The 27,203-nt window shown below is 43.5% G+C and overlaps 1 protein-coding gene across 1 annotated transcript in view; it reads left to right on the top strand.

Moving 5' to 3' along the window:
- MYO5C (myosin VC) overlaps positions 1-24,456 on the top strand; it is a 1,267,761-nt gene extending 1,243,305 nt beyond the window's left edge. Inside the window, exon 41 of the mRNA XM_078684841.1 lies at positions 19,529-24,456. Coding sequence (XP_078540967.1) covers positions 19,529-19,681 — 153 coding nt within the window. The 3' untranslated portion in view covers positions 19,682-24,456. The remainder of the gene's footprint in view (positions 1-19,528) is intronic.
- The last annotated feature ends 2,747 nt before the right edge of the window (positions 24,457-27,203 follow it).

Here is a 27,203-nt window from a genome sequence, read left to right as displayed (position 1 = left end):
GTTGCATAGTCCTTCCTTTCTTACTGCAGGTTTATCAAAGGTGATAAGTCTTTCAGTTTGAACCTCTTGGATTGTAGCAAGATTTGGTCGTCTGCTACTTCTTGGGAGTCCACTGGGCCTACTACTTATTATCGGCCACAAGATGTGGTTTCACCAGGTCGATGGACACAACTCTGTTCTCCCTTTTACCAGCAAGGGGCAGTAGTACTACTGATCTTGTTCCTTGGATTGCCAAGATAGGTACTGCTTTTCTGTAAGAAGGTCCAAATTCCTTCTTTACCACGATCTTTTCCCTGACTAGATCCCCAATCTATGGAATCCAGACAGGTCTTGCTGGGACAGGTGGTTTTTCTTCAGTGGCTGTTGGCTTCTGTATCATGTTACTCAGACTTCTTCTTGTTTCATTTAAGTCCTGTAAGACAGCCAAACGATCTTTGACATCAAAGGCTTATTGTTCCACCACTGAAGTTTGACAATCGATGTCTTCGATTAACATTCTAGTACCAAACAGTAATTCATACCCATCCACCTAGAGAATTTCTTGGCAGATTGTTAAGACTACGTTGGACACTTATTAGATGTTTGACCCACCCATCACCGAACCTAATACCTTAGCTGTTATGGATTGTTTCATGTCACGGTTTTTGCTTTCCACTATCGCATTACCCTCAGGATGGAAGGGACTAGAATACCGCAATGCAATGCCCAAACTAGCAATGGCCTCCTTGTAAGCTCGAGAGGTAAACGCAGGACCATGGTCAGAATGTAGCATGCCGATTGCGTATGTGCCGATAAAGACTCGCAAATCCTTTATAACAGTTCTGGCGTCAGCCGAGCACTGGGGCCACATCCAAATAAATCTTGTCCTAGTAGTTGTGGGACCGCATTCGTCCATTATCACATTTACGTGTAGATAGTCTAAGGCTGACTTATAGTGGTGTCTGAACTAGGCTGGCTACACTGTAGTCAGGTATCTGGTGGTGTTCAAAACTATGATATCCGTAACAGGTATTGCAGTTGATTCCAAATTCGTAAACCTGGACACTCATCCCTGGCCACCAGTACATCTCTTCTAATTGTATTAGCGATTCTAAAATCCCTAGATGTCTCAGACCCTCTCCCATATGTGCTTCGTGAACCAAAGCACCTCTCTCGTTCCTGTTTGGAATTACTCTGTCCCCCACTCCAGGGATTCGAGCAAAAGGAACGGAGTTTGCATCAATTATGTATGTATTTGTGAGTGGATAGTTAAGGGGTAACACTGCATAGCTGCCTTCCATTGAGGCTTTTACCGCTAGTAACGTTTCACCGTCTATTACTCTTCTCGATCGAGTGATTGTAGCTACGGAAGCCGTTTGCACAGCTACCTTAGCGGCTTCATCAGCCAATGCATTCCCTGCAACGTGAACGCCATCACGCTGATGACTCAGTGTATGAATCACGTGAGTCTTTTGTAGTTCTTTCTGTAATAGAACTACTTGTTACCAAAGCGTTTTATGCTTAATTGTGCCACCTTTTGTATTTCTGAAACCGTTTCGAACCCAGTTCTGCAAATGCTTGTTGTAAGATTCGACGCAGAAATACGAATCGCACACTATTAGTGTGGGGAATTCGCGATCGGTATTTTCAAGCGCCATCTTGAAAGCCTGTAGTTCAGCTCGCTGCGCTGTACAGTCTCCGAGTGATTGAGTTTTAGTGACCATAGGCATAAATTTACCTTGGCGCCAGCGACCTTTAACAATCGCGCATACAGCGCTGTAGGCTTGTTTACCCCCAACTGCGGGCTGCGCTGATCCGTCTGTATAGATTATACATCCGTAATGTTCTAGAGGCAGAATCTCGGTTGGCAGAGGACATTCGTGTTCGTATTGTAGGAATTCTTGTGTCTTTAAATAGGGGTCAAAGACATATTCAACGTCTGTTGCAGCAAGAGAGTTAACCCACTGTATCCATCTCGGATGTAAAGCCATAGCATTTGGAATGCTTGCTTTGGTCACTGCCTCTAAGGCAGGTAATGTGTAACGATCATTATGTGTTTACCCTGCGCGAGAGCTCTCTCCTTTGCTACTGCAGTTTGAACCGCTGTCAGAATTGTTTCTGTAGAAGTGAATTTTATTTCAGCTTGTGTGTAGAAGTGTGATTTGTAAGCTATTGGTACCTTTTCACCTTCATTAAAGGTTAGGTACGTGAACCCGCATCTCCCTGGGATGATTCGGATCACAAGGTTGCGCACATTGTCGCGTGTCTCTAACTGTGTTTTTGCTAACATGTCTGTTTGCACTGAACGCAAAATTTCTGTGTGTTTTTGAGTCCAATTAATTGGTTTGAAATCAGGTTTGATTAGTTCGTAGAGAGGTCTAACCCTTTCTGCGTAATTTAGAACGTAAGTTCTTCCGAAATTCAGGAAACCTAGAATTGACTGTAAGTTCTTCAGCGTCTTTGGAGGTTGAAGCAGCGCACATTTCTCTAGGAAGTTGGCTGCCAGGCTTTTGCCTTCACTTGATAACTCGTATCCTAAGAATAGGATGTTGAGGTGGGAAATTCGTGATTTCTTAAAATTGAATTTGTACCCTTCCGATGCGAACCCTAGTAGTATGGTGTTCACTCTTTTCAAGTGCACGTCCAAGTCATCGTTTGTAAGATAGATGTCGTCGACATAAGATAATGCCTCATCATCATACATTTGTAGTAACTCTGTTACCCTTGCTGAAAATAACCCTGGACTATTCTTGAATCCTTGGGGGAGGCAGCAAAATTGTCTCTGTGTCTCCATTATTGAGAAAGCGGTCAAATGCCTGCTTTCAGGTGCAATGTTTTGGCAGAAAAACCCATTCGAAATATCTAATGTGGTTTTATATTTTTTACGCACAATGTTATTCATCAGTGCTGCACTATGTGCATTTTGTACTGCAAATGTTTGGCAACAGGAGTTTAGATGTCTGTAATCCAAAACTAGACGATATGAATTGTCTGGTTTGGAGACAGGAAACAAAGGATTGTTCATTGACGAGGTGCATGTTTCAATCACCACTTGGTATTCAAGTTGATTTAAATCTCCCTGACTTGTTTTTTAGCTTCTTGCTTAACTGGATACTGCCTTTGTGCAGTAGGTTGATTTTTTACTGGATTTTATGGTGAGGAGAGTCCTCATCCCATCCCACATGATTTTTATATAATGCTGGAGCCTGAGGTACTGCCCATTTTCTGGCATATGTATATTTTTTATGAATTGGAATGTGATTTGAGAAGGCTGGCATGATTATCTCTTCGCCATGTGGGCACTGCCTGACAAATTCAGGTGACCAGTCTTGTTCAGCTAGAAGAATGTCATTACCCTTAGAAAGCTTCTCCCAAAAGAGTGCCTTTATTTTTCTAGGTATGTCCCCCTCCATCGGGAGTGTTACTTCATATAACTTGTAGGGTACACTAACCCTGGTGTCGGCAGTTTCAACTTGAATGCATTCATTCAAGTCCTCTGTCTCCAGATGATCCATCACTTCTGCTGCACTGTCTAGCATTGTCTGAGCCCACTCCCTGTTCTTGAGTTGTGTCCTCAAGATCCTCGGCATGTCTGATCTTTATGCTTGTTACCTTCTTCTTGGTGAATTGAGTTTTCTTATTTTTAGGAACGTGCTGTTCGTATTTGGACTTCATGCGTTCTTCTTTTTGTTCTTTTGTTCGGATCGTCCTCTCCTCTCGGGTTTCTGCGAGGAAGTCTGAAAGGTACGAGAGGAACGTGTATCAGTATCTTGATATCTATCAGGTTTTCTTAAGTTATCCCTATTTCTAAGGTTATATCTTTTTCAGAGGGCTCCCGTTGGGGAGACCTACCTCCCCGTTGGGGAGATCATCCTCTGGACTGAGAACGTTTCTCTTTAGGAAGTGTAGGTTTTATATTTTCCCATTTCTTTTTAGGAGTAGTGAGATTATTTTTAATAAAAACTTTTTCAGGATTCTCAGTTAATTGGGTTTTTAACGGTTTCCCACCCAAACTATTTCTACCTAATTCTTCATATGATTTTTCAATAATTCTTGCAAGCTCATATGGTTGATCTCTTATATCTGTTTCTTTTCACTTCTGGCGGATTGCCACGGATGCTGCTTCACCTTTAATGTTGGCTAATAGTATAGCCGAGACCTGTTTGAAATCTTTCAGTAATTTCATACCTAGATTCAAAGCAGGTTCTGGATCGTATTCATTTTGAATCTGTCTTAGAACGTCTGGTATTACCGCCATAGACGGGACAGCATGTGTTTTTGTGTAGATTGAAGCAAAGACTGTACTTTAAGTGTCGCAGTCCTCTACATGTGGTGCAATCCCCATTGGTAAACAGATTGTCAGAATTCTGTGTTTCTCATGAGGTGTACTATCAGGGAATATTGCCTCTATTTGAGTAATTTTTTGAGCTAACCAGAACGGAATTTGTTCCCGTTTTGCAGGCAATTTCCCAATGACTGATTGTATAGTCTGTGGTGTTATTTTGTTTGTGTTCCCCTGGTGAGGGGTGTGCTGTGGAATCCTTACAGTAGGTTGGACTGTTAAGGTCCGCATGACATATTGAACCAATTGTCTATGTATTTTAATTAACTGTTTTAACTGTACTAACAGTTCTGGGCCTGTCATTTTTTCAATGTCAGGATGTGGTGTATAGCTGGCTAGTACCGGCAATGTTGCTCCTGGTCTACCTAGTGGACCGAGCCTGGTAATGTGATTTTGATGTTGTAGGGTGCCTTTAAACCAGAGCTGATGCTCTTGGTAAGGTAATGGAATTTCAATGTCCTCGTAAGGAACGTATTCCTCCGGAGGTTCCTCTACTTTGTAGTAGTGGAACTTGTGTGTTCCTCCATTTGCTGGAGGAAAGTGAATCCATGAATAGAATACCTCTGTCTGCTAATATTCATGTTGCTCTATAACAAAGATTACTTTACCACCTCTTGATGATACTCCATTATTTATGAGTTTGTAAGTTATAGTTTTCCTTACATTTACCGGGATGTTTATAACATCTGGTTCATTCTGTAACCTATTTCTGTCATCTAAATCTGCTTGTGCTGCTGCTGCAGCTAATTCTTCATCACTAATCATTTTTTACTGACTGAAGAGTTTGCAGAACAAGTTTCAAGGAAGCAAAGATTAGGTGCACAATATTTTGGAACACTGTATCCTTCAACGTTGAACAAACCAAAAACTAATACATAGGCTTTTCCGTCCTGCTCAGTTTTGGCGGATATTAGCCTTTCACCCACTCCAGACGTCTATTGGAGTTTTTACTGGAGAAAGGGGTCTGTGCGAAAAGCACGACTGAGTTACTCTATATCTAGCGTTACATTATCGCCGTACCAAACGTTGGGCGCCATGTAGTGTAGTTCCTATATTCCCAATAGGCTCTGTGCATTGGAATAACAAATCCTGTAGATTAGACGTAGGACTGAGGTCGACAAGGTCTCTTCCGAATCCATTAGACTTAATTGTGAGTGCCAGCTAGCTCAGAGGTCACTAGAAACTTTCTAGAAATCACAATAAGGGATTAGTTTCTGACAACCGCATAAACATGACAACTTTGTTTCCCAAGAATAAGAAATCAATCTCTAGAGTCGCGGAAACAATAGATAGCTATTTTACTCAGTCAATCGTGCATGCTTCGTTTCACTGGAGGTGCTGAGAAAATAGAGAGACGGGCGTTTTCAATAAAAAGTATTTATTGAACAGTCTTCTTTCTCAAGCATAAGAAATGTACTGCTACAATCGTAATACTGGTTATACAGTACAGGGCATATAATACGAAAAGTATTATAAAGTAGTACTGTAAAAGCATGATATGGTTTCTAAGACATAAATTGCCTAAACCATATAAAATACATACAGTGATAAAATAATGACTAAAAGTACTCCACTGGTGCTTCTAAAATACGCCTACCACGGTGTACCTAACCTAAGTCTAGTACAAGGGAAGAAGTAAGGGAGGAGTAGCTTAAGTTTAGTATTTCTCTGCCAAGAGTCTGTCCAAGAATTCTCTAAGGGTCTAATCAGCTCCGTACCTTGGTTCAGAATGAAGGAGGTCGTAAGTCGATCTGCTCCAAACCACAGTGTGTTTATCTGGCCAAATCTAGGCATATTTACACTTTGAAGGTGCCGAGTTTGACGTTTGATTGGAGTTCGAAAACTCCATGATTTCCTAGATAAATTAGTATTCAGGCAAGGGGAAGTCCCTAGCTGCTGAAGGCGGGTTTCTTTAAGTAATCGTTGTTGATTCTCGGAACTTAGTAGAAGTAGCCATGCCGTATTTGGGCTGCATAGGCTTAGTCTAAATATGGTAATGATTTCTATGCCTATATAAGGATCGGATAATCAATACCTATATAAGGGCATGAATCTGGAAATTTTACACTAGGGTCCTAGATTAATTTACAACACTTTGTCTATGCGGTCGAGTAACTGAGCAAGCTCTTCTTTCACAATGGCTCTCAGTTGGCTCTGTAGGTCCGCTATCAGGTTCCGCACTCAAGATGGACAATCAGCATCTGTGTAAGGGTTGATAAGGTGTCCTGCTGTTACCTCAGTGCTAGCTAGCTTGTTAACACTAGGTGTTGCCTCAATGTTTTTCTTTCTTTTAACTCTTGACCCGTTTCCTAGTTTACGCTTCCCATTCTTTGGTATACTGGTAAAGGTTCCACCTTTGCGAGTAACTGGCTTCCGGGGCAACTTCTTGAGGTGAGGATGGAAAGGACTCTGTTGCCCTGGGTGTGGGCTCTATTAACATAGATGCATACACAGGGGTAACGGCTTGGGAGGTGGATGACTCAGACACCGGACAGAAGATGGCTGCAGTTAGTGACAAATCAGTCAACTCTATTTCAGTAGTTACCACCCCTATAGCCCTCTGAAGCATCCTATCAATTGAGGTTGGGGCACTGGGGAGGGAATGGTCACTTGTGGACACGGTGGGTGTTTGGCTAAGTAAGCGCGCTTGCCCATTTCGCTTACCCATTTATAAAACTAAGCAGAACTAAGGTACAGCCTCCCCACTAGAGTCAACCAATTAGGACCTGGGTAAAGTAAAAGCAAATAGAAACTATATGAACAAAAGCCGGAGACAAAATACAATTAGATAGCACAACTAACAGAAACAAAGAAAAAAAGAGTTAAATGGCCAAAAGTCAAGGTGCAAAAGTTCCCGGTCTGGTACAGTGCATAAGTGGTTTACACGATTGTTCAAATGAATCACAAGGGTACGCTTTCCTGGTTCTCCAACCAGCTCCTGCCAGTAGTCCCTGTTGTGGATGGGGTGGTTAATAACAAATGGTTCAATGCAGAAGGGGACTTTTGGAATTTTACGAGTCAATTGATTGACCAAAGAGATCTTAGCAGCGGGGCAATGCTGAAGGATCAGCGCCAAGGGGGGTGAGGCAGCGCTTTTGAGTGCAGTGGGAGTGCCTCCCCTGAACCTGTGGCAGCAATAGTGTCTCGCAAGGCACCCTGGGACTTGCAGTACCACCAGGTTGAGTGGCAGCCCAGCAGGGAAGAGAGGAAGGTAGATTGTGCACCTTGAGATTAAGATCCCACCAGGGTGTTGTTGACTGCAGATGGATGCCCCCAAACAAAAGGTACAAACAGCATCCTGCATCCCTTTCCTCCTACTAAAATAGCTACTACCAATTTCAGTGCAGCTGGTAAACAAAACTCACCCTGGTACTTCAATTTCTTATACTTTTCATACTCTGTCTTCCTTTCTTGTTTCCTTTGTACCTTCTCCGCCTTGAGCTGCCGCTCCTTTACTTCTTTCCGCCAGATACACAAACTGTTAACCATAGCTGGCCTAACTTTCTTTAAAAAAAATTGTTTCTCTAAATACTCAAGTTTGTGAGGGTCCATTGTCTCCTCTAATGGCCATTGCAACGGAGGATTCCTTTTGTATATTTTTTCCACAATGCATTATACATGATGGGACAAATACCATATTTAATGTACATCTCAAAATTCGGCGTACCTTCTGGTTGCACCGGGTGACTTGCTTCCAAAATGCTCTGCTTATCGCAGCAGCAGCAACAAAACTTCCAAAGTGTGCTAAATACAGACATTTTACATAAGATATACAAAACTTATAAACAGAGAGAAATGAAAAAATATTCTCACATTACCTTTCAGAAAAAATGTTAATCAGCATCAAATAGCAAGTTCCAAAGAAGGTTCAAAACAAATTCCTAACAGATTCCAAACAAAATTCCAAACAAAATTCCAAACAAGTTCCAGACAAATTCCATATAACCAAAAGAACAGGTTCAATACAAATCTACCTTATTTGTAGTCTTCAACTCCCACTTGTCGATCCTCCCTGATCCAAAAGAATGACCAACCGAGGGCCCCAGTCAAGGTTAGCAGCCGCCAGGAAGAACAGAGTTGGAGAGCTGAAAAGTCACCTTGGACACAGGAACTAGTCTCTTCAGGTGGTGCGCTCCTCAGTGAAGTTCGTCTAACCGACACAATCCCCTTCCCCCGGTCCGACTGCAAGCCTTTGATGGGGCCCCACATTGGCACCAATTTGTGGAAGTGGATTATTTAAAACCCACTGGTGCAGGGGTCACCCTTCGTCCACGGGTTCTTAACAAGAAAGAAGGAATTGACACTGGAGTGAAGTACAAACCAAGGATCATTTATTCAGCATTCATGAAGGGGTCTCATCCAACACGCACATAGAGATACTCTAGGACGAAGCACACTGAACAATGGGTTACATGGTTTTTTATAGCAAAAGATCACAAACAAGGGATGCCCAGAGGTAAATAGAGCTTTGGGAAGAACACACAAATGAGGTAATGGCAAGAATCGACAGCCTCTGCGTTTTGTGCAATTGCCGCGTCCTAAGGGTGAACAACAAGATATGCTATCTGAATAAACTTTACTTGAGGATTAACCATTGTCTGAAAAATCTCTAGCAGATGCCAGCTGTTCTTTTGCGCTGGCCCTGCATGTATACACAGCCTAAAATGCCCCAATCTAGATCCTTTACTCATGTTTATACAGATGCAGTGTCAAGGATAGAGCCAGGCTGGAAGTGGGGCAGGGGTGAAAATGGATGAGGCATAGCTTAATTAAAAAACAAGAGAATCAGATTTTAAATTTTAACAAGCTCAGCAAACAGGCCCTGGGTAAAGGCCTCCAAGTCAGTCCCCTCCTGCAGGTTCCTAATGCTTATGTTGTCCCTGTGGGACCTGTTTTCTGGGTCCTCATTCTTCAGCGCTGCCATTTTGAGTTGGTCATGAAGGGCGTCTACAGTGGTTTCCAAGCTGCCTGTTCTCCCCTCTAGGTAGTTGACTTTAGCTTCTAGAGCTAATGTTCATGTGCCCACCGCATCCACCTCTTGCTGTAGCAAGAGCATGCATGAATTAATGTCTGCCCGCAGGCCCTCCAAGGAGGCAGTCAAGTCCCCTTTAAATTCCTCCCTCAGCTCTTTTTTAAAGTCCCTCAAGGAGTGCAGTAGGTCGTCCTTCGTGAGCACCATGCTTTCACTGTTGGTGCTACTTATGGAAGAAGTCCTCGTCTCTGCTGTCGCAAAATCTTTGGAAACTCTATTACTCTGGGTCTTCTTCGACGGCATAAAGACCAATGGGGGAATCACCCCGATCACCTCTGCCAGGGGTGCCTGTTACCCTGTTGGGTCTGTTGCCAACACACCTCTATCCCCATCTCTGCAGCCGCTCAGAGGTCTGCCCCTACGTGTCAGACACCTGAGATCGTCGTGCTTTAGGACCTCCCGCCTGGTGGTTCTTAATATGTGGGCCCCAAATGTCACCAGCCTGCAGGACACTTGTTATCTTCCTATGCGGCAACCTCCGCATGGGGGGCCTGCTCCATGCATTGCTGCAGTCTGGCCACGGCTCAAGATTGTGCTTATGAGGCACCCACGTTAGAGAAGAGCTGAGCTCCTGTCCTTCCTGTCCGACATCTTAGGGTCAGGCATGAGGAATGTTGTTGCCGCCTTTCTTCTGAAATGCTCGATCCACCTCATTTCCCCGCCTCAGCGCCACATAATGGTCACTCGCATTCCGTGGGGAAGGAGATCATCTCTCCGGTGAGAGTGACAGCCCCCTCCCTGCCACAGCTCACCTCGGCCGTCTCTTTAGTCCAGGCCTTCCGATGCCGGCTCTCACAGGTGCTGTGTAGTTCGCGCCTTTATTTGACTGTAGGTGAGGGCCCGGGGTATGTCACTGCTGTTTCTCTTCTCCTAGGAGCAGCGGGCTCCGATTGCTTGCGACCTGAGCCTCCGCATATCGTTGCTCCGAGCTTCCGTTCTAGGCCACCGACCCTTCGTAGGTCCGGCTCTCAGATCCTCCATCCGTTATGCTGTTCCGCCTGCACCTTCACTCTGCTCTGTCATCCAGAGCCGGCGGGGGGGGTCTCCTCGCTTCATTACCTCTCACCCTGACCCACCAGGAGCTTATTTCCAGCTATTGTCAGATAAATGCCGCAGAGCCCACGCGCATCATGTCCGCACAGCCATCTTGGTTGGCCACGGCCCCCCACCCACCCTCTCTTTTGGATGGATATGCTGAAAAATTCACAGAGTGTGTCCTCTCTAGAGTACTGCGTAAAGCTGTAATCTCTGTGCTCCCCAAACCCAGAAGAGATGTCAAACACTGTACCTCTTACCGACCTCTCTCATTACTGAACTGTGATAACAAAATCCTCGCCAAAGTAATTGCAACCAGACTGTCCATATAGCTCGACAAGTTACTCTCCCCAGTCCAAACCAGCTTTGTGCCACAATGATCCACTTCCATTAATCCGCGTATGGTGTTCACTCTTTTACACCAAATAAAACTGGACCTCTGTGCAGAAGCTGTACTGTTAGATGCCAAAAGGGCAGTAACTTGGGAATTATCCTGCACAGAGAGGTGAAGTGCATCATCCGTTTAAATTATGGCCCAACAATTGACACCCTACAACATCAACATTAACACCTGAGTTAAGCTTCTGTTGCAAGGATTTCTGCTCATACACAGAACTGTGCACAGAGATCTAGTGAATTGTGGTGTACCAGAAACTCACCTCAGTACCTAGAAACCCCAACCAGCTAGCAATCAGTGTCACATAAGCTCTTCGTCCTATAGCAAAGTGACCAATGATTAGACAACCTAGAACATGCGACTTAGGACCATCTCAAGAATGGTGGGAAGTGAGAACACTCATTGTTATACTCTCCATACCAGTCCACAACAGTAAAAAAGAGACACAGTGAGGTTAAAATATTTATTTTAACGACGTGATCTCAAGCGCAGTATTTTAGTCAACATAAGCAGACATATGATTAAGAATAATATGGTCAGCATGGTTACAACTCCATAAAATATACAAGGAGGAATTATATTACAATTATAGTGCAAACAGGTGATACAGCGCCTAGTTTAAACACCCTCCCTATATAGGAACTATGTATTATAAGCTATAGAAGGTCTCTTGAGCTTGTTTTGGTGGACCCCATTACCTTTCCGCTCAGTAAGTGTAAATTACATCTGGATCGGCAAGTCTCACTGCATCCCTGGAATCATCCAAGTGTGTGAAATTATGGCAAGTGTGATATGATAAAGGCGCCAGAATCTTGCTCGGCTGCCAAAATGTTGTGTCTAGAATGTGTTACACGGGCATGCCGATAAATAGGCTCACATATTATGATAACCTTGACGGCTCAGCACTCACTGTACAGACTGGGGTCACGATGTATGTCTAGAGATGTCGAAAAACAAACCTTTTCTCATGTATAGTCCTTCGTGAAAGCTAACTTGCAAAAAACAGCTAAGCGGTGTCCTGTGCAAAAGCTGCAAAAGCTAAAATGGCGTTTAAACTTCTAATAAGCCATGCTAACATTACATGCACGCAAAAAGAGGCCCATAAACCATGCTACACTTCCATTATACTTGGCTGGCAGAGTGGCACTGCTAAAAATGGTGGTTTCACCTAAATTTCTTCAGGTAATTCAAAATATCTCTAGGCTCCGGGGCATTTCCTTGGGAAAAGCTTGAAATCTCTTCTTGGGGCCCGGACATGGGGTAATGGAGCAGAAATGACCCCCACCAGCACTGCCTGAAAAAACGGGCAAAAACTATGGACAGAACGGCGCAGACGGCGAAGGGCCCGACGGCCCGATCTTTGTCAGGTCCGTGGCCTGCAACGAGAGCTCAGCGCTGCAACACGCAGAGGCGCGGGGCGCCTACAGTGGTGGTCACAACCACCCCCTGGAGACAGGAGGCACGGATGCTATATGCCGGGCCCTGCCAACAGCCGAATAGAGAGGTGGAACGCGTTGCACCCATTGATGTCTCCAGTGGGAGATCTGGATGACGGAGACCATCTCAGTGAGCGGAAATCGGCGGGGGCCTATCACTCACTGGAGAGTTGACCTACTTCCCCAGAGAGGGAGAATGACTCTGTGGTGGTGCTGAGGTGGGGAGATGAGGCAGATTTAGCACCCTGAAGGGGGAGCAGAAACCACAACCTTCCTGGCTGACCCTAGGATGGCAGCCAGATAAAACATAAAGTAATAGCTCGGCCATTACCTAGCCTGAGCACTCTAGGAGCACAACTTCAAGCTTTGGCCCCGAAAATAGTACTGCAAAGACACAAATGCCCCCCGCCCCCAGGGGGAGAAAACGCATAAGAGTTTAGGAATGTTCGGTGGGCTGGTGCTACTTGGACTTCCTGGGGAATACTTAATCATGACCAGAAGCGTGCCATGTAGGAGCGCTCTCCCCAGAGGCTGCAGAGACGGGAGCAGAGGTGTGTTGGCAGTGACCCCAACAGTGCGACAGGTGCTCCTGACAACGGCGGCTGGGGTTGTCGCCTCCCTCCACTGGACTGTATGCTGCCTAAAAAGGCCCAGAATAATAGGGTCTCCAATTACTACAAATGATATAGGGACCTCCTCTACAAGTATGTGAGACGAGTCGCCCTAGGGATGTGTTGGTTAAATTACATTCCTACAAAGTCAGGGAAGCTATCCTCCAAGCAGCCCGTAAGTTGAAGGAAGTAGCATTCCAGAAAATGACCTGTAGATTATTTCAGGATGTTGCCCCAGCAACTTTGGCGAGACAGGGCCAATATAGACCGATAACAGACAAGCTCCGCCGGGATAACATCAGATATCACTGGACGTACCCATTTGGCCTAGCATTTGAATTGAATAATAAACCTGGGCATGTCAGCAATCTACAGGAGGCTCGATAAGCACTGGGCCTACCACCACTGCTGGGGTGTCGGGATCCCAACCCACCCAAGGAGAAGACGGCGGATGGCAAACACCACAACACCAACGGTCGCCGAGGAATCGGAACCGACAGACACCCGAAGGATGAACAGAAGGACAGTAGACACCTGACCCAGAAGGGGAATGGACCGTTACACACTGTGAGCTTTGATTGGGACTCCTGACCGTTTGAGGTACTTACGAGGAGTAGGATGGTCGTGAAACATGCAGGCCGAGACTCTCTTAATAGACTATGTTGATATTTCCGTCACCGTATATGTTTTTTTTTTAGCTCGAAAGCAGTTTTATTAAGAGTGCCTTAACGAGTAAGGATCAGATAGTCCCTACACAACGATTCTTTAATGTTGATTGCAATGTTACCTACCATAGGTTTAGTTTTTTGGTTACATGGGGTCCTGTTTTTTTTCTTTTAGGTGTGGTACAGGGTGGACATACAAAGGGCGGAGTAGTTGGCAATATAGACATGTGCAGGTGCCTCGTGAGCTGAAGGAATTGCAGTACGAGGGAGGCGACTGGGGGCCAACAAGGTACAGGATGATCACAAACAGTGCAGGAGTACTGTCAGGAATGACTAATGGTTATCACAACTCTCACATGGATTAAACTGGTTCTTAATTTGCCTATGAAAGGACAGCACTTATGGAAACACATTCTAGATAAAAGGCACAACATGGAGACACACTTTAGTAGAACTGAGGAACGCCACCTCAAACAATAACAATATCCATTAATTTATAAATCATCAGCACAAACAAAGCATAATGGCACTCCTCTTTCACTCCTCCTCACAATTTTCTCCACAGGGCTTCAAGTTAGATAAGGATGGGAGATATTTGTTAGTTAAGGGCTGTCTATTGGGCCGCCTCTGCACATTCGCTACGGTGTATGCTCCTAACACGAAACAACCCAAATTTCTGCATCTCTTTTTGGGTGTCCTGGGGAACTTTGCGGAAGGGGTAATCATACTGAAGGGGGACTTCAACCTGACATGGGATGTTACTATGGATAGTAGCACCCCCCCACACCCCAACGCCCAACCACAGGTAACTTCCCCAGAATTGGGTCTCCTGGATGCATGGCGTACACTGCACCCAACTGACCGAGGCTACACCTTCTCCACATTCTCATAGGACTTACTCTCGATTGGACTACGTCTTTGTAAGTAACACCCTACAGCAGTCCTTACAATCCGCCACGACCTACGCGATAACCTTGTCGGTTCATGCACCAGTACACACATGCTTTGATTTGAAATTACCCTCTCCTAAATATAAACAATGGTTTTTCCCTCAATTGCTGTTGAAAGATAGTCTTGTGAGATTCCCTGAGGGAGGTTATTAATTACTTTTTTTAAACTAATGACCCTAAAGATACTTCTCCACTTAACAATTGGGATGCTTTGAAGGCGGTCTTAAGAGGGCAGTGCATAACCTTGAACTCTGCCCTTAACAAGTCCAGGATAAAAGACCGCCAGACCTATGACCAGGGCAATAAGATAGGCTCCCACCTAGCACGGCAGCTGCGGGTAAAAACTGAAAAACAGTACCAATCTATGACCAACCCAACACTGTCATTGGGCAAGACACAGGGAAGGCACAGACGTTTGAGAGATTCTATCGGAACCTTTACTCAGCTGACCGGGCTCGGAGGCTCTACAGATAGGATACTTGCAAAAGGTCCCAATCATCCAATTTTCAGAAACCCAAAATGATTTATTAGGCAGCCCTATTACAGACGAGGAAGTCCACCCCGCTATAAAGGGCCTTAAATGTCATAAATCAGCGTGGTCTGACGGCCAAATTCTATAAAACTTATATGGCGGAGTTTACCCCACAGTTGGTGTCCCTCTTTAATTATATGGCTAAAGAAGGCAAGGTCAAGGAATCCATGAGTGAAGCCCTGGTGTCTCTAATTCCCAAACAAGGCAAAGACCTGAAACAATGCGGTTCCTACTCACCAATAGCCCTGCTAAACTTAGATGCCAGGCTTTATACAAAAATTCTTGCTTCCAGATTAGATGATTTACTCCAGGAGCAGATACACTTTGACCAATCCGTGTTTATTAAAGGGAGACAAACTCATAACAACATCCACCGAGTCATTCACTTAATTGAAGGTCTCCAAAAAAAAGATCCTGGTGGTCCTTCTGGCGCTGGACGCAGAGAAAGTGTTTGACCTGGTGGACTGGGGTTTCTCCTACACACACTGAAACGGTTTGGTTTTTATGATAACTTTATAACAATGATTAAGGCGAGCTATGGGTCTTCAGTGGCTAGAGTGTTGGTAAACGGAGTGAGCTCAGATGTATTCCCATTGAGAAGGGGAACACGACAGGGGTGCCCCTTTTCCCTGTTATTATTTGTGCTCAGTGTTGAGCCCCTGGCAGCCACAATTAGGCAAAACTCGGAGATCTGTGGAAAACGATTTGCAGAGGATGAACATAAGGTTTCACTTTTTGCAGATGACATCCTGCTCTCCTTAGCTGAGCCTGCGAATGCACTTAAAGCTGTACTAGAGGAGCTATGATGTTTCGAGGAGGTATCAGGCTTACGCATAAACTTAGCTAAATCTCACCTACTCAACCTGACAGCCCCCCAAACAGCAGTAGATGATATCACGAAATCAAACCCTTTCCAGTGGGATCCATTGGGGATTACATACCTGGGCATCCAAATTACAATCTATGTTGATGGACATTTTCCGGGCTAATTATCTCCCACTGCTTCAACGTCTAAAGACAGATTTCAGAAGATGAGCTCTGTTGTATTTATCTTGGCTTGGAAGGATTCACGCCATTAAAATGTCAGTTCTCCCAAGCCTCCTTTACCTATTCCAGGGACTCCCGATTGAAGTAGACCGCGGTATTTTCGCTAGCCTACAATCCATGCTGATACAATTCATATGGCAGGGGAGAAGAGCGAGACTCTCCTACAGGGTGCTCTGATTACCTAAAACTAAAGAAGGTCTGGCACTGCCCGATTTTAATTTATACTATAAAGCGGCACAACTAATACTTATTCCAGAATAGTCAGTCGGACAAACATTGGCTCCATATGGAGAGGGCACTTATGGGGAAGTACATATGGGATGTGATATGGAAACGGACGGCAGACAGACCACCAAATGCATATTTGAGCACACCCACACGTACCACTATTTAAATTTGGGACAGTCTCTGAGTATGAGGGACTGACCTCTTTCCCATCCCCACTAACTCCGAAACACTCCAACCCAGCATTTCCACCGGTGCTGCAGATTGGGCCCTTTGAAGCCTGGAGGGAGGGGGGGTGTCTGGTAGTCTCTGATTTATTTGATAACTGGAAGGTGTGGACATTTGAAAACTGCAACAGGGATTTTTAGCTTTCACCTACAGAGTGCTTCAGATACATCCAGTTAATTCATTGGGTGTCCCAACTTAGTATGCAGAAGCCCGCCACAAGAGAACTTCCAACTATTGAAAGATTTGCGAAGAGCGGCGGGTGAATGAAGGGCGCCATCCCTTTTCTATATAATCTATTGTTAGACAGCCTGCACAAATCTCATCCCTGGCATAGGGGACACTGGGAGGGAGTACTGAATAATCCTATCACAGAGGCTCAGTGGTCGGGAGTAATGAGAGATATGACCAGATTCAATCATTCAATGTGGCTTCGGGAGGCACACCATAAATTGATGTTTGATTGGCATATACACCCATCCAATGAGTCTTTGCAATAACAGACATATGGGGATAAATGTGTTATGTGGTTGTGTCGTGGAGCAGCCAAAATGGCGTTAGCGGTGGAATGGAAGAAACCAGAAGCTCCATCGATGACCCAGTGGCACTCATGATTATGGAGAGCACTAACAATGGAGCGTTTGGCAGACATTTTGTCAGATTCCTGTATATATGTGCGGCCCACTGGTGTCATACCTCTAGGACGATCTTCCCCTCTGCGCTTGCCCTGTCAGAACGAGGGCACTCCATCTTTTTCAATTTTAATAACCTCCCCACCAAGGGAGGCACTCGAACAATAAAAGAATTTATCAGCTTATAATGGGAGATTGAAGGGGTGGCAACCTCGACTACTGGACTATACCAATCCTCTGCTTAAAATTTTTTATTTTGTTGTATATTTCTGTTTGGGGGAGGGGGCACTTTGGGTTACTGATTGTTTTATTTTGCAAAGCGACCATTTCGTGCCTTGTATCCTTGCGCTCCACCAAAGAATGCTGTAACCCTTGAAATAGCACTAATGTTGTACCACGGAGTACGGATGCAATATGCAATATATAGATTTTTTGTTGTGCTATCTCTGGAAATAAACAGAGCGTTGACACAAAAAAAATTACAGAGTCTGTTTATTTATCAACTATATATATTAGAGAAAATATAAGGGAATGCTTGATATAAATGAGTCATAAAATCTTGAAAGGGAAGTCAGGGAGGCTGTAGAACTTCCTGGAGATGAAGTGAGGTGGCAAAAGTTGTGATGGCGGAATAATCAAGAAATTGAGTAACAGGTGTCCAAAGGGCCTATTGTCCACTTCTCCTCGACACCCCCTCCACCGTGAACCCAACACTTTGCACTGGACTGAGAAATTAACTTTTCAGTGGGACTAACCTTGTCCTTGTATCCAAACCATGCACCTTCGTGCTCAGCCAGACCTTGTGACTCGCTCCCGGTCTTGCACTACCAGATAGCAAGAAGTTCTATATTTAATTTAATTAATTTAATTGTGGGTTTATATAGCGCTAGGAATCGACTCCCGGAGGAGTATCTCCACGCTTCGACCGCTGGGGAACCCGTCCTGGCTCACCCTGAGAGATGGTCCCAGATGGGTATCTCTAAGGTGCGACCAAGCATCCCCGGCAATCTGGGGGGGCCGTTGTGAAGATGAGGCAAGCTGATGCCCAGAGTTGCCGCGTGTGGTCTCTGACTAGAGTAGGCACCGAGGCGAGAATTATCAAGTCCGCTGACCATGGTCCACGAACCTGCCGCGTCGGGAATCGAACCCTGGTCCCGGGCCGTTCTCTGCTTACGGGTCTGCCGCCTCTAACCAGTGAGCCACACTTCTCCAGTTTTACTGATTGGATTTTTGTTATTTTGGTTTTGATTTATTTCTTGTATTTTGTTCTGTTTTTCTAACTTGCTGTTGGGTTTTTTCTCTTGTATTTTCACTTTATTACTGTTTGAAGTGCTGCATAAATACATTACACATTGCCTCGGAGTTAAGCCTGACTGCTTTGTGCCAAGTTACCTGAGGGTTGAGCACAGTTTAATTTAGAGTTTGCTGGTGCCTCACCCTAACAATGATTGTGGTTGCTACTTGTGTAGGGTTTCACCCCCTTTAACCAGTAATCTAATTTCTTACACTGTCCCACTCCCAGAATACACTGGTGAGCATGTGAAACGTTTCAGGAAACAAAAGAATAGGTCTGTGCCAAAGTCGCATTCACTTACCCTAAAACGTTTTCAAAATTATATGAAATTACATTAAAAGCAAATCTGATATATAGTGCTGTATTTTAGCGAGAATGCATCATTGAGTCAATTTTTGATGTGAGGACGGTTTTCACACTAAATATTAGTGCAAAACAGAAAACACAGCCAACAGCTGCTCTCGTTCTGTTGGTGCTCAATTTTTTCTTTGAACGACACATCATTATGCAAGATGGCATAATTGGGGAACTTTGCAATATACAGCCAAATGATTTTACTGGGTCGCCACAAAAAATGGTCAAGCTCATGTTTCCATGACACAAAACAAAACCAAAGGGGATGATGGACGGAGTGTTGAACATTGCAAGCACTCACCCCCAGTCAACTGATCTGGGTTTTTAATCCTTCATAATTCTTTAGCTCACTTCGTCACCCCAGTTCAGACGTAACACATTCTCACCAGGTACACGTAAATTAAAATACACCAAGTCAATTCAATCACTCCTGATTTTACTGTCAGCATTACGTGACTTTGCATTTATCACCCACCAATAACTAGATTTAAAAACCTCTCCTGCTCACTGTGGAGTGCGTTAGGAAGCACCTTAACTTTGAAAACGTAATTAGTTTAAAACTGTATACGTTTTGAAGATGAAAATTATCTATTTTAACTTCTTTCCAGGCAAAGAAAAGAAAAGAATGATCTTGTCAAGGAGTGTGATGTGTTTACCCGTGCAGCTAATAGTGCCTTTCCTTGTGGTCTCAAAAATAATTCTTCTTGACCTGTTTTCTTATCTGCGATGCAGTACATTTCACAGAATTGTTCACTCTGTGCTTCTCTTTCAGTCTCTTTTAAGCAGCCGGGAGGACATGCCACAGCTGATGATGGACAGCAAATATCTCTTTCAAGTGACATTTCCATTCAGCCCATCTCCACAAGCTTTAGAAATGGTGCAGATCCCGAGCAGCCTGAAACTCGGCTTCCTTACAAGAGTGTAACGAAGGAACAGGACCCCGCGTGCTTCACTCAGAGGAGGATACCAAGATTTTGTCATCTGACATGACTGCTGGTTAGCAAGGACATTGTACACTGCCTTTTGTGAGCATTTTATGGACAACAAGGAGATCAAAGAATAATGTGATGTGAATGTCACATTCTTAAAACGTTGAATCAAGTCTTTATGCCACTGCTAGGTAATGAGAATAGAGTCAGTTTGTATGATATATTTTTCAAGGATGGCATTTAGTTCCTTATGGAAAAATTGTCTTAATTGTGAAATTCCACTCCTTAATCTTTTGGGAAGGAAAGTTACAAATGAAAAATATTTTTATTCTATTTGTAGAATATTGTTAAAGGTATGACATGAACATGCGTGGTTATAGTAGATACAATAGAAAATTAACACATTAAGACTGAAACTGGGAGAATGTAAATGTAGAGCATTGGTTGCAATAGAAGGCCATGCCACCGAAAAGCAAGACAAAGGCATATTAACATGGGGGTACATAAAAAGTTCCTCAGTTTTGTCGGAAGTTAGACAAGTTTCACGTTACCGTCCTTTTCCTGCAAGGCAAAGCTGGATATAACATCAGGCTGCAGAGAATTGTATTCCACTTCTGTTACCCGATTGGCAGTGAAGAAACACAGCTGTCACTGCTGGGTCATGTAGTTGCCTTTCCCTGTTTGTGTGTTTTAAACTTGGTCTGATTTCTGTTACACAAATCTGGGCAAATTTGAGAAATGTGTGAAAGCTAGTGAGGTTTACGACTTCGCACCTGTGCTCACTCCTTGTTCAAGTTGTATCCACAATTCTCTAAAACCATAGAGCTCTTGCTTGGAACACATGCTCCACCACAACAAAGTCCCTCTTGCAAATGAACGTCCCAGAAATATGGGAAAATGTTAAACAAAAAATGGCACAGCGCAGCAAGCAAAACTGCTTTCTGTCACCTGGAGAGAGCAAAACTGCTTCAATGCTTCAAGGAAATGGTGCAGTTCTGCTCCTTCTATGCACTGGCACAGTTTTGGCTGCCTGGCACCAATGCAGACACCCATGCGCCATATTGTGAGGGTGTCTGCGTTGAGGCCAGGATATATTTTGTGCAGGAAGGTATACCTTCCTACACTAAAACTATACTTTGAGGCTATTTTCTCTTTGTATCTGTGCTTTGGAATGTAGCAGATATGCAAAGAGGAAAATACCGAGGAGAATAAGATATCTTGTTATGCCAGCCTCAGGCATTTTGGTATAAACCCATGTCTACAACTCTTTGTAAATATGGGTTTGCTTCAAACTTCATGGGTGGATACACCGGAGCACCCATGCACCGTCCATGGAACGCCTACTTGTCACAAAGTAATGCAAGGCAGCACAATGTAGTACTTTGCATGACTTTTTCTTACAAAGCCACACAAATGGGCATTTGTGTGCCTTTGTAAATACCCCAAAACATTTTGCGTCGGGCTGCCTCAAAGAAGGGTATGCAACCCGATGCAGAATCTATTTAAATATGGGCCATGAACACTCAGGCCTTGAAAATCATAAAAATATTACTAGACATGCATGTCTAGTGACATGAATAATCTACTCGACCTAACTGTAACGTACTTGACCTGTAATCTGGTCTCAAATTGTGTGATCCCAGCAAATATCTTACTTTAAAGCGCTGCCTTTTTCTTCATTATCAAATATTCAAGTTCAGAATTTTTGTTGTACAAAAAAGCTATTTTGTTTTATTTAATAGACTATACTTTTGCTCCATGTATAATAGGAATCAAGCCCACTTATAGGGTACGCAAAAACCCTGACCCGTCTCTTAATTCACTAACAGCATTGTCACCAGGGCAGTGCAGGAATGTTTCATATTTAAAAACTGACTTTCAATAAATGTATCACTTTAGCATGTTTTGTAGCACACTGTCATCTACAAACAGCTCGATTTCAATTGAAATGGCAACAAACTTTCCCACTAACATGCAGGTTTACTGATACAACTATATATCGTATAAACAATAATCTGTGGTAGCTGAGTTTCACCATTGTCAGACAATTAACTTTACAAAAACCTACAACTGTGCTGCTTCTTTCATCCTGGAGGTTATGTTTACTTTTCTTTCTCTTGCTGCAAATTATAAGACATAATCTAACATTTGACCTCTGTCTTTGTAGGCAGACCAAATGTGACAAGATCAGGGCCAGATGTACGACGGGATTTAGCATGCGCTAATGGGTTTGCGACGATTAGGAATGGGCGTTCCCTTCCTAATATCGACCCCCAAAGTCATGTATGAATGTTTTGCAACCGCAATTGCGGTTGTAAAACACTCGCAAATTACCACCCTCTTTAAGAGGGTGGTAATGTACTTGCAAACTGGAAGGGGTCCCCATGGGACCCCTTCCCCTTTGCAAATGCAGGGGAAAATATTTTTTAGGGGCAGGCAGTGGTCCCAGGGACAACTGCCTGTCCTTAAAAAATTAAACAAAAATGTTTCATCTTTGTTTTTTTAAATGCAGCCTATTTTCCTTCAAGGAAAACGGGATGCATTTTTAAAAAAAAACTGTTTTATTGAAAAGCAGTCCCAGACATGGGTGTCTGCTGAGCCCAGCAGGCCACCGTCCCTGGGAGGGCCAGCCATTCCAAATGGTGTAGCAAATTGCGAGTGGCTCATTAATATTCATGAGTCTCGCATTTTGCGACCCCATTGGGAATCACAACCAGTGTCCCCGACACTGTTGTACATTCTAAATTGCGACTCGCAACTGAGCGCAAAATGTGAGTCTTAGTTTAGAATAGACGTACATCTTGCCATTAAAGTCATCTTTATTGCTCATTCACTTTCTGGGAGAACAGAACTCCTGTTCTTCATCTGCTCATCAGAACTGGCCAGTAGGCTCTACAAATAGCTCACTCTGATAAAATCTGACTCACCATAGTTAGTGGGCAAGTTGATTTCTCAAGACCTGAACAATGTCAACTCAAATTTAAAGGGCATTGTTGAAAAACAGCAGCATTTTATGTTTTATCATAACTTTTGATGATCAGTTTTGCAATACCTTTGCTACATTACTTTTTTTGCAAATATATTGTTTATTTAGGTTTTGAGCCCAATTTGCTTTTGAATATAAAAATTGTAGATTCCGCTCTTTCCTCTCCACACATAATCATCCACTGCATACATCGGGGCATTTACATCAAACATTCAACTTTAGTGCCTTATGGAATACTTGCGCTGATTAGCAGTTCAGGGAGGATATGTGACCTAGCGTCCAGAGCTGCCGATTTTGGAACTGGTTAACCTGGTTCGAATCCAGACCTTGGCACAACATCCTGTGACAAATCATGCTACTCCTTTGTGCCTAAAAAATGTGTTGTTTGATAGTCATGGAAAGCTCTCTAATGTCCTGCAACCAATTTTGTGGTATATAAAAAACTGCAAATTGTTCTTAAAGTTCTTAGTTCTGCATTTTGCCTACATTGTTATAAATGTACTCCTAAAGATAAGGCTTGTAGTACTACATAATATCACATTTCATGATGCCAATAATTTATCGATTTGGCAGGGCGCATTGGTTTGCGTTTACATTACTTGCTGTAATATTGCTTATTTGTTGAATAACCAGTGCCTTGTCAGTGATGTCTTATTTAAACAGTGATGCATATTATAGAATTGTGTTCTTTGTTACAGTGATTTGAATGTTATCTACATTTCATGTTCTTTTTTTAAAGAGACCTCCAACCTAAAAATAATAGGAACGCAGTTCATTCACTTTTCCATCCCAGAGATTCCAATGGCATCACCCTGATGCTTTTAAGTTTTAGATGTTTCAGTAGAAGTAATAAATTCCACACCACAACCACTTTTGATTTTGGAAGTCCTGCCATATGGCGGTCCACTCTATCCAAAGAGGTTCACCAGCCATGACTGACCCTCTCAAAAGTATTGAAGAAAGGGGGGAGAAGCATGACTGGACTATGGAAATTCAGTATTGGCCGAGTACGTACCTTATCTGTGTGGCAGCTGCTAGAATGAGAATTTACGCAGCTAAATCTGTGGTTCTTATTTCCTAAATACGAATCCTCACGAATATAGCAACTTTCTGAGTGGAAAGCATATGGATTGGAGGAGAAGTATTGTCTTTTGTATTTTTAGGAAGGTGGGTGTCCTTCAAATAAAGAAAAACTCAGTTTTAAGAAAGGGTTTTGTGTAGACATTGACATACAGTAGTAGAATCTAAGAAATTATGAAGGGGGTTTGTAGTGAATTCGCTGATGGATCCTGATCACCATTTATAGAAAGCTACAGGTTGTATAAAGCTGCTCTCCGAACATTTCTCACCTTTGCAATTGAAAAAGCCTTTAACACTTCCATAAACGTAATGGCTCACATATACCTCGATGTTGGGGCCTGCTTGTTCATTTGAGTGATTCTTGAAAACTGCCTTGGGTGCCAGATTTACTCTTATGAAGTAATATTGAAGTTGCATTGCAACTATGTCAACTTATGAAAATGCATGATGACGTGCTAATTTATTCTCAAACTCTATGAAGGATCTACAAAATAAATATTTCAATATCTGTTTTCAGTTTCCAAAATTGATACTTTAGATGTTATTTTAAAGAACGTTTTATTATTTGTTATTATCTATTTTCCTATATTTAGACTAAATTTTTAAGCTCTGCCCTATTTTTGGCATATTATATTGGAACACTGGATTGGAAAAAACATTTTAAAAAGTATTTTTATCAAATTAAAAGTGATTTATTTTAATTCATATTGTTTCTGCCCTCGTGTTATTTTTATAATCTTTGTGAAAAAGTCGAATGATCCCTGATAGCGTGTTGGAACTGAGTTGTACCTTAATGGAAAACTCCTCTGAGCAGGATTATTATACCAGCAGGTATTGGGAGTGAGAATATATCATTCAAATAGTAATTTATTTGTGTTGTGAAAAATACATTCGGAGGTACAATAACAAGCAAAATAAATGAGCGTGATTGAGCGAGATTCAAATGCTGGGAAAGCAGCAACATTACATGCTGGTTTGTCTTAAAATAACCAGAAACATTCCAACAACTTCAAATAATGAATTCCACAATATTAACTACAAACTCAGGAGAAGAGCAGCACAGATTTGCACACGGATCTCCTAAAAGGTGATTAATGAATACAGACTCATTATAAAAGAAAGAGCAAACACTGAAAATGCCAATGAACCTTACTTCGTTATAATGAAAAGATTGTGTTAGATATGAAGATGTGTTGTCTTTATAGTACCACAACGTAGAGTAATTATTGCTGCGGGGATCTAATGTAAAAATATAGGGTGATATTGTAGTGCTGTAAGGGGAGATTGGTACTGTGGTGTGGCAGTGCAATACTCAAGTGTGTTCGCACAGTGCTTGGCTGTGGAAATATGATGTATGTTGATGTTAGTGCAATGGCATCAGTTTGTAGTGAGTTAAGATAAAGTGTTATGGTGCTGGGGCGGTTATTCACTGCTGAAAGGTAATGTGAATATTGTGGTGTAGTAGTGTTGTGTTGAGTCAATTGGTGGTGCTGGTTAATACTATTGTGGTGCTGTTGATAGTAGTGCTGGACTGAAGGGTACTGTGGTTCAGGGGAGGTATTGGGAGAGGTTGAGCAGACGATTTATGGTTGGAATAGGTGGGAGTGAGCTTCTATGAGTTGGTAGCATATCATAGAGATAGTGGTGCATGAGTCAGCAGTTGTGGTTCTGTAGTGTTGGGTGGTAGTGAAGTGGTGGATTCTAGTATGTAGCAGGGAGTAGTGCTGTAGTGTAGGTGATTGAGCAGTGGTCAAGGTTATTGGGTGTATTTTTCTGTGCTTTCAGAACAGAGCATTGGATGGCAGTAGATGTCTTGGATCTTCAGCTCCCCACTATGGAGATCAAAGCTAATGTTTTAACTGAGGTACTTCATCTAGGACAGGCATCAGGCATGTAGAGAATATTTACTACCATGTAATGAGGACCTTATAAAAACCCATTTGGGCACTTGGGTGAAAAATCTACAGGTCCATGTGTGACTAAGCAGGTTACTTGTCACCATCATCCTTCTCTGGGTAACTCAGCCTTTCTTACACAACATCTAATGCCAAAGAGTTTGGTGGTACACACGTCCACCAGCAAAGTGAATTTTAATGCTTTCCTATCATTCTGCCTGAACAGGAATCGAAACCGATAGAGACATTTATTGAGCAGATTTTCTCCTCTATGAGCCTTGCTTTGAGGTAAGTAAATACCCGGTGTCTTCTCAGCCGCTACTCCCTTGCTCTTTGGGACAGGTTGACGCACATTTTACTGGTTATTGCAGGCAGTCTTCAGGTATACGTAACCCAAGCTCTCCAAGATTGCCATGATGCAGTGAACCTCGTAATAGGTTCTGCCTTGGACACAACCAACTGCTTGAGCCAAGCAGTGGGCACTTTGAAGTCAAGCCTGGATTAGGTCTATAGGCTACTTTGGGAATGCCCAAGAATCCCTAATGCACATGCCGTTTGATGGCTCTCACCTTTTTTGACGAAGAAGGGGATTCTGCCCTGGAACAGTTTAAGGAGAGTAGAGGCATAGTTCCTTCCTTGGGCCTTTGTGTGCCCATCAGGCACTTCCCCCAACAATTTCGCCCTCTCCCTGATTGCTGTTCGGGATTTTCAGTTTTGCAAACTCCAGACACCTTCAACAGCCAAGCAGGTCTTTCAGATCTTTCATGGCCGAGGCTGCGGTACAACACTTAGGAGAACAGGGGCAGAATGCAGATCAGTCCTCCACCCCTCCTGCATCCGCAGCAACAAAACCTTTTTAGTGTGTCTTTGCAGGCACACAGCCAACCTGTTGGAGGCAGAATTCCATATTCCTCCAGGGGTAGCAGGCCATCACCTTAGATAAGAGGGTCCTCCAAATCGGGGCTCTGCCCTCCCATTTATTTCTACCCCACGACAACTTCTACCACCATCAGGGAGGCTGACAGAGGAATAGTGCCCATCTTGCGACAGGAAGTGCTGGTCCTTTTGGCCCAAGGGCCATATAGAGTATTCTGGCCTCGAAGTAGGCAATGGGTGTTACTACTGTTACTTTCTTATGCTGATGAAAGATGGAGCCCTTTGTCTTATTTTGGAGCTTTGGCATCTCAACACCCACCTGCAAAAGGACAAATTCAAGAAGTTCACTCTAGCCTTGGTCTTGTCTGCCCTAGATTCCAGAGACTGGTTGGTGACATTGGACCTGCAGGATGCCTATTTCCATATGCCCGTCCTGCAGGTGCTATCTGTGGTTCATGGTGGGCCAGGAGCATTTTCAATTCTCAGTGCTTCCTTTTGGCCTCACCAGTGCCCCTCGGGTGTTCTTGAAAGTGATGGCGGTGGTTGCAGCACATCTTTGGAGGTTAGGATTCCAGTCATACCTTGCCACAATGACTGGTTGCTGAAGGATGTCTCTCAGGCAGTCGTCATCTACCTCCAGACAATGGTGAACCTCCTGACATTGTTGGGCTTCACTATCAA

This window comes from Lissotriton helveticus, chromosome 3_2 (genome assembly GCF_964261635.1).
Source record: "Lissotriton helveticus chromosome 3_2, aLisHel1.1, whole genome shotgun sequence".
Classification (NCBI taxonomy): domain Eukaryota; kingdom Metazoa; phylum Chordata; class Amphibia; order Caudata; family Salamandridae; genus Lissotriton; species Lissotriton helveticus.
This window is presented reverse-complemented; position numbering and strand designations above follow the sequence as displayed.